Here is a 12,011-nt window from a genome sequence, read left to right on the forward strand (position 1 = left end):
AGCATGCTCCGCGTTTTATCAACTCACGGACATCTACCGTCTCGACTACGGTAAATGTCGGTAAAAGCTGATGAAACGCGGAGCACGCTAGGGCACTACCACCACCGTTTGGACCATCATCATCATGCCCGTGTTTCCGTGCCAACTGGGGCAGGGCACAGTGTCATTGGTAAAGATTGGGTCGAATGGCCTCCGGGATGAAACACCTGCAATCTGAACGGAAGCGGTGTCATGGTAACCATCCTATTTGGTAGATACATTTCTATGATGGAGCACTACCACCACCTACTGGGGCAGGGCACAGTGTCATCGGTAAAGATTGGGTCGAATGGCCTCCGGGATGAAAGACCTGCAAACTGAACGAAAGAGGTGTCATGGTAACCATCCTATTTGGCAGATACATTTCTATGATGGATTTTGGATGTTAGCGAATAGATACGACGAAAAGAGGGACATCTCATGCGAGGCGTCCTCCTTTTCGTCGGATCGACCAACGAGTTTTTCAGAGCGCCTCTCCCAACGAAGCAGAATAACTACTACTAAATTTAGCCCTCAGATACACGGAGGTGGTGGAGGGGGGGGGGGGGGGGGCAGCAAGGCATTGCTCAAACTGCACGTACTATTATTAATGCGAGAAGTGTCATTAAATCTAACTTACTAATAATGTTTTGCAGGTACGAGTAGTCGCTGAATGGTTCGAAAAGGTAGTAGACCCGACCGCGACGCAGTACGTGTGTGGGATGAATGTGGATATGAAAGGCCAGGGTTTAGCCAGAAAGAACGGAGAAATCCACATGGAGATTGACCCAGTGGATGAGGCGAAGCACTTGCGGGCCAAGGAGATATCCAAGGCTTTGGACGGGAAGGACCTAGAGCTTAGAGCGCTGATGGATACGAGTAGGATGGCGATAGGCCATGCAGAAAGGCATGACATTAATAACATAGCACGTGAAGATGTCGATATGGATGACTATTGCTATGATTGTACTGAAAGGTTGGCTCAAATGAAGACAAGGAGTTGTGAAACAAACGGCGAATTGGCGTATTTGGAACCACAGAAAACGGTATTCGGATACAGCTCTTGGGGATATAGTTCAAATGAAGCTGGAGGTTCTAACGCACTGTGTAATAATAAGAGTGGAGAAAAGTTGGCACCGGGGACCGGGAAAAAGTCAAACAGATCCAAAATCGCGCCCCCTCCAAACGACAGAGCGAGTCGAAGGGTAAGAAAGCTTAAAGAAGAATGGCTGAAAGAAAGTAAAAATGGGAACAAAGGCAAGGCAGCCAATGGTAAAAAGAGTGAGCATATGGACTTCGTATTAAACGAGAATGGGGAACTTTGTATACGATATAAAGAGAAGGACCCGGGAGGTATCGAAACGGGTCATCCCACCGTTGAGAAGTGTTTGGATATAGCAAGAGTATTCGATGCGGAAGCAGGTGATGGAGACTTGGCTGTACTTCGTGAAGGGGCTTCCGAGAGAACTTTTGAGACACAGCCTAAAGGTGGACCTAAGGAACGTGCGAAGACAGCTCCCGATAAACCAGTAACAATCGCAGACCATTCGCCCACGCCTGAAGAAATTTCGGAGGCGTTGGGACTCGATGGAGATGATTTGAGTGATGTCGATTTCGATCCAGCAATCAACGAAATCTGGTGCCGAATCTGCTTCAAATTCGACAGGGCGTCGCGTGCGAGTTACGTATGCTTCGAATGCACAGAGCGCTTCTGCGCAGCCTGTGCATGTCGGCACGAGTGCGGTATCAAGGAACGTGCTAAACAGAGGCACTGTGACTTTCATATGCACCATGTGTCGCCCCCAAAGGTGATCCAGTGCAACAAGTGCGCTGTTGTAAAGCCACTGGCAAAGCAGAAAGTTCAGAGTTTTAGCGCGAAGGGCTGGAGAACGGATCGTTTTAAAGGTACAGAAGCTTGCGACAGAAAAATAAAACAACTGCAGGATAAGCAAGTCATCCAGTTTTGCAAGAAGAAGTTCAACTTTGACAACACAGAGCACGAGCGCATTCGCGAGCATGATGAATATCTCATGATGCGTGAACGTGAGCGTCAGGAGATGATGTGCATGCGCGAGCGGGACGAGGCGATGCGCTTGCGCAAGCGTGAGGATATGATACGCATGCGCAACTACCAGATGGAGATGCGCATGCGTGAGCGAGATGAGGAGATGCGGATGCGCCAATGCGACAGGGCGATTCAAGAGCATGAGAGTCAACTTCAGCAGACGAAGGCAGCGTTGAAGGCCATGGAAGACAGAAAAGATGCATTGGTTCGCCGAAAGGTGGCGATGATTGTTAAAAAGGAAGATGTCCTATAGGAGATAGATGACTATTCGAAAGCGATAGAAGTGAATGTATTGATCAGATCGATCATACAAATGGGAAACGTCATTAATAATGCGCCAAATGCCAGCCAAAAATGAGCCACTGGAATACGCTGGCCTTGGACTGGGGGTCTTGGGCAAAGAACTCTTGTGGCAAACAAGATCAGTCATAGGCAAGAGGAATCAGTACATGGTCAATGTTGATGAATATCATCACTTCGTAGATCTCATGCAATTCTTTATAAGATAGAGTGGACTTCTTGTTATCGTGGGCTCAACGTGGCATATCCCGGTAATCGCGTGAGAAATCGTCACACTGGCGTAGGTATAAACTGGTGGCCAGCTTATAATATCCATCTTATTCGCCGCCATACGGATTTTAAACGAACTAATTTTCGGGGCGGAGAGCACGGTCCTTCTGTTGCCCACTTCCGTTTGCATATCAATTTCGTGTTGTTTTTTTTTGTGAAACGGCTTCAGTCAATTATGCAAAAGTATGTCTTACATGTAAACGAGTATTCTAGTTTAGGTTGTTAAAGACACTCTATGCAACACTTCAAAAGATACCATAGAATTTGCGTTTCTAAATTACATCTTTGTCAGTGATGTTCGTTCCTGTTCGTTAGTAGGTTTTACTTCATTCACACGAGGTAGGACGGTGTCGAATTAACCAACCAATTTGACGTGTTTATCATACAAAATTCCCTTGCAACCTTTGGAGAGGCATTATTGCACAGGGGGAGGGGGTTGCTAGGAGAAATCCCTGTAAAATGTACAAATTTATGTGTGTATTGATTTCTACTCATCGTTATTTCGCGGAACGTACCCCAGCACTTATTGGACCGACCAACAAATGAAGGTTTAGTGTGTGTCTTTAATATTGTAAATACATGTATTATGGTATACGTTCCTATAATGATGATGCACCCAATGATTAAATCAAGTATTACCTCACCCTCTGTATACTCTCAGCAATCCCCCCTGAGCCTACTTTCATCCGCGGTAACATTTATAGTTGCCAGATCGATCGTCATCGCATAAAACTGATCGTGTTATTATTGAAAGTATACGTACTCATCGAAATAAAATATCGCGCAATAAGGGCGGCTGGTTTTATCGTTGTGATGAATTATCTTGCTGTTCACTGAGGGACTGAGTTTTGCTGAAAATCTGTTGTTCAGGTATTCTAATAATCAAAAATATTATCAACATTAAGAACAGTTGATAGGTGTGCATATCCACTGAGGAATGATTTGACGTTCATTAACATAGGCAAATGGTGTGTTTTACTATTTTGTAAAATAAATAGTTTTTTAATTCATGCATTTATTTATTAATTTATTCATGAATTAATTCAACCCCTCTCTTTTCCTTAATTAGCGCAAAAGCCCAATAAGGTATGCACAACAAGTAGAAACTATATATACGCATTTATTTTCTTGGAGAAGTCGATTTACAAGAAACGAAGTAAAAGGGGACGCATTAAACAAATTTGTTGATTTCTGTATCACTTGGAAGGATTCGAAGCATCCCTTGGAATCCTTGTGGCATCCGGATCCGAGGGTCCATCTTTAGACGAAGTGACTGCCGCATGCCGGCCAATCCGTACACCAGTGCGACACTCGTAAAGTCCCCCTTGTTCCTGATGACCCCGGGATAAATTCTGAAAAATGTTTAAAACTATATAATCGACAGTGAATGTATACAGGAGAGGGTAGTTAAAAACAAGTTGAAAAAACTAACTTGGGATGAGGCCGAATAAACCTAACCCCAAGTCATGCATCAAGTTAGTGAGTAACTGTTTTAAGATCACGTGGCCGCTCCAGGTCTCATAATAATATCATTCTATGAGATGTTTGGCGGATATTTTGTTTTGTGTAACTACTAGGTTATATAAGGGGAAAATAACGCCATGAACTTACCGCATTGGCAATCTTCCACGAATTTAGCTGAAGATGATAATTGGCAACAGTGAATTTATATTTCATAAACGAAAAAAAGTCAAACATTTCAGAACTCGCCATCAAAAGAAAATTGCAGTCATATCACAGCTACGGAGATTTCTAGGCCAGTTAAAAAGAAGTTCCAAGACCAGAAATTATGATAAAGATTTCAATATGATTCTTGGTTAAGATCAAATTCAGTTTGGTGTCGATGGAAATGCTAATTTCTAGAAGATTCTTTTAAGCCTTAGTATCCTTGTAAAGATTGTAAATGTTCTAATGTAAAGTTTGCTGATACATGTAGATAAGAAAATAAATAGGATCTTTAGAATCATACATTTTTTTCAGGATTCCGATCAAGACTTGTACGATTCTCAGTTGCAAGTAATGCACACGTTCTTGTACACGTTTTTGATACGAAAATTAATATTGCGTATTTATTCGAAAACATCTAAATTTATAATGAACCGAAGTTTACCGTGTAAATGCACTATGCGCCTACGTAGCCTCGTTTTGAATTCAGCGGTTATGGTCGCTTGGGTTGGTGGAAGCAATCAAAAAGTATCTAAAACCATATCATTCGTCATCTAATTTGAGATTTTTTAAGATAGAAATTGATATCTCACTGTCGAAATTGATTGTCTCACCAAACCCGCTCGGGTGGAGCTAAAAAGTTGGCAAAAACCTCGGCTAGGCCTCGGTTTTGGTCAACATTTTAGCTCCATCCTCGCGGTTTTAGTGCGACAACCAGTACCTCCAGTTCGTTATCAATTCCTTAAAACAAGTATAATACATTCTGTAACAAGATTCGTGTATATTTCTAGTTACTGTAAATAACGAACACATTTTTGTAGAGAATGCATGTTTATGATACGAAAATGAATGATGTCTTTTTTTCATTTTTATAAGAATCATATCGGGATCTTCGCTTTCTAATATACTTTGAAATGTGAACTTACGACGGCACGTTGAGGAGCAAGCCTGACTGTTTGCCCAGCCGCACAAGGCAAACAACACACCGATTATTAGGATGACTCTCATCTGTAATAAAAAAAAGTACAAACAAATATAAATATTTAATTGTTACATGTACGTAAATTAAACAGCACATGATAATTGGTGTGTATAAAGTAGACATGGGTAGTAGAACCCAGATGGCAAGTTATCTTAATTTCAGAAAAATTGCACAGATTGGTCACTTTGTGAAATCATCGACAAAGTGTCCACAACCAATATTAATAACAAAAATCACGAGCAACCTACCTCGAATTCGCTTTCACTTAAGATGGTTGTTTGGTGACTAGGCATCCCGTTACTCTTATATACCTCATACCCTGTGCCAATAATTGAATTTGATTGCCGATTCGCGTGGGGTCACGAATCAAGAAGTCGATATAGCAATATAATTTTAATCTAAGTTAATGCGCCTCAAAATGCTACAATTAATCATCATATACTTTGTTATTCTTTGAGATAACGATGTTTATCCGGTTTTTGTAACAAGAGCCCATGAGTATAAAAGTTAAATTATCGGAATTTGTTGAAATTCGCCTTTGGCAAGTTGTCATCCTGTTGATCGCGTGATGGATTTTAGATAAATATTTATTACCGAGAGTCCTGTGCGTGTTGGTTTGTAGGCGAGGTAAATCATAATTCTAAAGTACCTTGGTACCGTAAAGTCAACTTTTAAATGGAAAATGCATAAGCCTCGTTCTGAGAGTGGAGTGTTTTGGACACGCAACCAAGTTCCCTCGGGTTGCATTAAAATGTGGAAACCATGCACACGTCACGTCAATGGAATTTCAGCTCACTTCAGAAGTTTGAGGCTCTCAAAACACTGCTTCAAACACAAATCAGCCAAGGAAGCATCAACCACCCTAAGTTTTTTAATGAGCACTACACATATTTGCCGAGAAAAACGCTCCAAATAGCCCATTTGCGCGGATTTTAGCATCACTTGAGCGAGCCGATGCGGATTTCCTATGCGCGCTGTACAAAATGTACATGTCTCATTTTCTGTAACGTTGCCGTAACATAATGTAAACAACGGCGCTACCGGCGCTCCGGGCCGGCGATGGATGGAATTTGCCAAATTCGCACATATCCAAGTTATTTTCGTGGCCTATCTTTTTAAGTTTGAGGTATTTTAGAATAGAAATTGAACCCTCGGCTTCGGACCTTGGTTGAGTTACCAAGACACTCTCGGGTGGAGCTAAAATTTCGTCCAAACCCGAGCCGATTTTTAGCTCCACCCTCGAGTGTCTTGGTAACTCAACCAAGGTCCTCCGCCTCGGGTTCAATTCCTTAACTCTAGAAATTATTCTGATGGGACTGATTTACTCAGACCAGATAACAAGACATTGAATAAATGTTTGATAATTATGATACATCTTTGATTAGGCATACTAAATAATTGGTATAAAATTGAGAGTTTGCAACGAACATCACAGTCGAATGGCTTTCAGAAATCAAGGTAAGAGATATTTCATACTGAGCGATCTTTTCAGCTTACTTCAGGTATTAGCTTGGCTCACAGAACAATAGGCCCAGTCTTGGGAGGACCTGAATTGTTCGAATTTGGTGTAAACGTAATGATTACGTTGTCGTTACCAATATACAGGCATAAATAAGAACAGAAATAAAAGAATCGGGGACGATTTGATCCCGAGAACTGGATGTAAAGCAACACGTTAAAGGTGGAGATAATTTTTTACCAAAACCTAGGAGTCATTCTAGCAAGGTAACGATGTCGTCGCTAAACCAGTGTCACCAACCCAAACTCCATTTTTCAAAATTTAGGACAGGGACTAAACGTTGCTTTGTAGAATGCGTGTAGTATTCGGATAACAGGATTCTTTGTTTTCCAGATGAGATATTTAATACTACTAGGTTTTGTTGTCGCTGGCCTCACAACTACCATGGCAGGCTCTAAACATGGTAGTGGCCAAAAAAGTGGCAGCGGTAGTTCACAGTCAACGGCGACAACAACTCAGACAACAACAACGATTCCGACAACAACAACGATCCCGACAACAACAACGATACCGACAACAACAACGATACCGACAACAACAACGATCCCGACAACAACAACAACGGCGACGGCATCAACAACATCAACAGCGATCCCAGGACCAACAACCACCCCTGGTGAGTTTTGACTTTGTGTTATTGAAACACAGTTTCTCGTGTTTGGTCACGTGACCTATGCAGATGATCTACACTTTTCTGAAAACATGTACACCGTATATCTTCCAAGGTTGAACGATACGATACGTTTCAGTCCCATCCGCTTCCAATGATTATGTTAAGCCATTATTTTATGAGGCTGATGTCATAATGCATGTATAATCTTCGTAGGATTTTTAAATGGGAAGACATGTTTTCACGACAACGACATTGATTCTTTGCTATATTTTGATTCACCCAAAAGAGTCAAATACGCCATTTTTGATTAAAAAAACTAATTTAATCAAGTTCCTTTTAACCTATACGATTGTAATCGGGAAATTCGATATGGGGTGTTGTATTTTGGCATCTGGCCTTGGCCTAGGCGTGCACTATATATATATATATATATAACGAGTCTTGTATAGCGCAGTATCCGATCCATTAGGATCGCTCAAAGCGCTGCATCACTGCTCATGAAGGCTTCAGAAAAGAGGAAATGTTTCAAGGAACGTTTGAAAGGAACAATGTCTTGGATGTTTCTGATAGTTGCTGGAAGTTTATTCCACATTTTTGGTGCACCAATAGAAAAAGCTCTAGTTCCTATTGATTGCACCTTTGCTCTGGGAGGTTGAAGGAGAGTTTCAGCTGAGGAGCGAAGGGGACGGTTAGGTGTGTAGATTGATATAAGCTCGGAGAGATAGGATGGGGCCAGACCATGGAGACATTTGAAAGTAAGGAGGAGGACCTTGTAAGCGATACGCTGTTCAACAGGGAGCCAATGTAGAGACTTGAGGACTGGGGTAATATGTGACCTCTTTCGAGACTTGGTAATAAGACGAGCCGCGTTGTTTTGCACTTACTGCAGTGGACGGACAGTAGATTTAGGCAAGCCAAGAAGAAGGGAATTGCAGAAGTCAAGTCTAGAAGTGATGAGGGCTTGAATATAGAGCCTGGTGGTGATGACCGATAGATATCTGCGGATCTTTCCAATATTGCCGATATGAAAGTATGAGGCCCTAACACAAGCACTGATGTGCTGTTTGAAAGTGAAATCACTGTCAAAAACTACACCAAGGTTTCTCGCTGAAAGAGAAGCATACACATCAGCGTCAATGATGCGGACTGATTGCAGCCTAAGCACGTCGATGTGCTTCTTGGGACCAATGAACAATAGATCTGTCTTTTCACCATTACATTTGAGAAAGTTTCTTACCAACCATTTGTTGAGGTCGAAAACACCGGTTGACATCAAGTCACATGTGGGGCCGAGCTCAGGCAGTGTGAAAACCAGGTATAACTGACTGTCATCGGCATAAAAGTGGTAAGAAATGCTATGTGCCATGATGATAGCACCGATAGGTGTAGTATAGATGGAAAATAACAGGGGACCAAGTATGGAACCCTGAGGTACCCCACACTTGATCATACTTGGCTTTGAAAGTTTACCCTCAACGCACACCTCCTGACACCTGCCACTAAGATAGGACGTGAACCATTTCAATGCCACCCCTGAGACTCCCATTGCACCAAGGCGATTTATCAGCTTCACATGATCCACAGTATCGAAAGCAGCGCTCATGTCCAAAAGTACTAAGAGGACACATTTCTTTTCATCGAGCGCACGAATGACATCATTATGGACACGAGTAAGCCCAGTTTCAACGCTGTGCATAGGACGATAGGCTGATTGAAAAGGTTCACGCAGATCGTTGCTATCCAAGTGTACTGATAATTGATTGGCAACTACCCTCTCAAGCACCTTTGAGAGAAAGCATAGATTGGACACCGGGCGATAGTTTTTAAGTACATCGGCATCCAATGATGGTTTCTTAATAAGTGGATTAAGAATAGCCCTCTTGAAACTATCAGGGACAACACCACAACTGAGAGAGGAGTTGATGATTGCAATCATAACCTCAACTATACCCGGTGTACACTTTTTCAGCAAAGGTGTTGGAATGGGGTCAAGTGAACAGCTAGTAGCTCTCATTTGACCAAGGAGTTTAACAAACTCAGTGGAAGTAACAGGCTTAAACTCATCAAGCTTGGAGGAGCACAGATACTGTTCATGCACTTGCTCATCACCGTCCTGGTCAGGGAAAGACTCCCTAATCAGTTGAACCTTATTTGCAAAATATGCACTGAACCTTTCTGCAAGTTCATTGGCGCACTCATGACTCGGCAAAACGGTGTTCTTCTTGCCATAGAGTAAAGAGTTCACTGTTCTGAAAGTGTCAACAGTTGAAGATCCCTCAGCCTGCACAGCAAAATGGTCCTCCTTGGCTGTCTCAATCATTGAATCCACAAGTCTGGCTTGATGTTTCCAAATCTGGCGATCAATTGTAAGTTTTGAGCGCCGAAATTTCCGTTCAAGTTTACGCTCAGTCTTTCTTTCCTGTACAATCTCGTCACTGAACCAAGGTGCATTGGGACGGACTGTAACGCGTTTGGACTTCGCAGGAGCATGTTGGTCAAGTGTGTTTCGGAGAACCTTGTCATAACACACAGTTAGAGTCTCAAGATCACTTTCAAGATCACTAGTATTGCATGCGGGAAAAAATGTACTGTCGGGCAGAAGTCAGAACGCACTTTTTGCGCTATCCGTATTGGTTGCAAGTATCGGCTTTAACTGTCGTTAGAAACCAAAGCTGAGAAATGATACTCGCTCTGATCTGCAAAAACCTTTTTTCCATTACACCGTGAAGTCCTTGGCGCGTGATGATATAAGATGCAACAATGGCGACTTATGCTGCAACTAGTAGCTCCGGTTGATTCTCATAGGCATCGGCCGGGAGTAAGAAGCCTTTTTGTATAATGGTTGGTATGACTAGGTGCAATGCTTGGCATAAAATCCCGGATGTAGAGGAAGGCCATAGATCCCAAGACCCAGAAGCTTATCATTCATACACATAAACGCATTTGATTTTTTCAGAACCCCCCAAATACGTCAACAACTGTAAATGCAGTAAGTATGCTTTAAGAAATCTTCTTTGTCTGCATTTTTTTAAATACATTGTATGTGTTTTATTAAATTACTACAATAATTTTATTGTTTGCTTATATAAGTGGATGGCGGGAAAGAGCGTTAATTGATACGAGATGGTGCCGTCCTCAAAAACAGCGTAATATTCAATCATCAGCCAGTATATGATCCGCGTTGCATTGGTAACTGTACATATGCATTGCGATCGCGTAGTGTAATAGAAGTAAAAATGGCCGCGGGCACAGACTGATAATGGACGTAGTACAAAACATATGTCTGTAGGCATGTACATCGTATACATAGTAACATACAACAATAACAAAATTACACACACGATGACTATTAGTCATTGGTTAATTTCAAGTTTTGAATTTCGAAGTCGAGTTTAGAATTTCGAAGTTGAGTTTTGAATCTCGAAATGAGTTTTGAATCTCGAAATCGCCAAAAAAAATAAATTTTAGGAATGTTCGCTAATCGGGAAAATTTGGCGTGTTACAGTATTTCATGTACACACCTTCTCTCTTTTACAGTACAGAACTGCAATGGGTTCAACGTCACCAATTACTGCATCCCCTGGCCGAGTTGTACCTCAAACCTCACATTTACGACGGTTCTATGACCTCTCTTCGCTGACCTCTGATTGATCCACGGACAGGGACGGACATAAGACCCCTCGTTTCAAAGACCTCTGTATGTATGAGTATTTCTCTCTTCAATACTTGTGTGAATATGTACATAGAATATGAAGATTTGCGCCATTCGTTCCTTAAATAGCGTTGTGTTATTTCTTTTGTGTTTGGCATGTGTTTCTGAATATATGTGGTGGGCACATAAGCTCACCCTTTCTTTTTTGAGAGTGAATGTATACCCTAGTGACAGTCAGCGCCACGTGGTGGCGGCCGTAGTATTTCCGGTGCCATAGTATCGCAGAACCTACATCAAATCAGAACCTGTATCAAAATCGCTTTTGAACGCTATTGACTATTGTTTAATGATCTATTTGAAGTATCACTACGCGTTTGATGGATGATGTTTTTGTATAACATCGAAAAAGGAGTAATAATAACGGTCAAGGTGCCTCATCGAGGTCTGTCGAAATATCGGTCACGTGGTCATGACGGGGGACTTGAAGCATCAAATACAACAATGGCTATTTCGCCTCCATGTATTAAGCCACACATCAGTAATCATACGTGATGAATCCATACTTAAAAAATCATAAACTGCTCGGGGCTGCTTCGTGCCAAAATATATTTGAATTATTGATACAGTGTTTTGGCAGGGCCTGCACAGTTGCCTGGAGACGGTGCAAACTTGTCGGAGACGTCTGCTGATATTCACGATTAAAAGCATGTGATTAATGACGTGCATAATTATTTATTCGTTTCTTGCTTTCGAGATGATCCGCCGGCTTGAAATCTAACAAAATGTTGATGCATTTTATGCTGATGCTTTACAACCAGTTGATCAGCTTGACGGATCACCTGGACGAGAAGTGTCAGTTTGGAGGTCTCGGGGTGACTATACAGAAAGTTATTTGCAGGCGCGAGTAGTCGAATTGGTGTTCCCGGA

General features: G+C 42.0%; 2 protein-coding genes and 1 long non-coding RNA gene across 3 annotated transcripts; 2 read left to right on the plus strand and 1 right to left on the minus strand.

The window, feature by feature from the left end:
- Positions 1 to 365: 365 nt before the first annotated feature.
- On the plus strand, positions 366 to 3,593 carry LOC135502987 (uncharacterized). The gene is made up of 2 exons (XM_064796226.1): positions 366 to 377; positions 675 to 3,593. Exons 1-2 carry the CDS (start codon positions 375 to 377, stop codon positions 2,334 to 2,336), a joined length of 1,665 nt encoding a protein of 554 aa, XP_064652296.1. The 5' UTR covers positions 366 to 374; the 3' UTR covers positions 2,337 to 3,593.
- Positions 3,594 to 3,757: 164 nt separating this feature from the next.
- LOC135503388 (uncharacterized) lies at positions 3,758 to 5,580 on the minus strand. The gene is made up of 4 exons (XR_010449897.1): positions 5,549 to 5,580; positions 5,245 to 5,326; positions 4,265 to 4,291; positions 3,758 to 4,005 (listed from the first exon to the last, which is right to left on the minus strand). It is a non-coding gene; the product is annotated as an uncharacterized LOC135503388 (long non-coding RNA).
- A 1,149-nt stretch (positions 5,581 to 6,729) lies between these two features.
- Positions 6,730 to 11,210, plus strand: LOC135503347 (threonine-rich protein-like). The gene is made up of 4 exons (XM_064796899.1): positions 6,730 to 6,758; positions 7,153 to 7,435; positions 10,389 to 10,421; positions 10,970 to 11,210. Exons 2-4 carry the CDS (start codon positions 7,153 to 7,155, stop codon positions 11,056 to 11,058), a joined length of 405 nt encoding a protein of 134 aa, XP_064652969.1. The 5' UTR covers positions 6,730 to 6,758; the 3' UTR covers positions 11,059 to 11,210.
- Positions 11,211 to 12,011: the final 801 nt, after the last annotated feature.

The sequence above is a fragment of the Lineus longissimus genome, chromosome 19 (assembly GCF_910592395.1).
Source record: "Lineus longissimus chromosome 19, tnLinLong1.2, whole genome shotgun sequence".
NCBI lineage: Eukaryota > Metazoa > Nemertea > Pilidiophora > Heteronemertea > Lineidae > Lineus > Lineus longissimus.

Coding starts and splice junctions, on each gene's coding strand:
- LOC135503347 (XM_064796899.1), top strand. CDS start 7,153: ATGAGATATTTAATACTACTAGGTTTTGTTGTCGCTGGCCTCACAACT. Junction 7,436..10,388: donor AGGACCAACAACCACCCCTG/GTGAGTTTTGAC, acceptor TGATTTTTTCAG/AACCCCCCAAATACGTCAAC. Junction 10,422..10,969: donor CGTCAACAACTGTAAATGCA/GTAAGTATGCTT, acceptor TCTCTTTTACAG/TACAGAACTGCAATGGGTTC.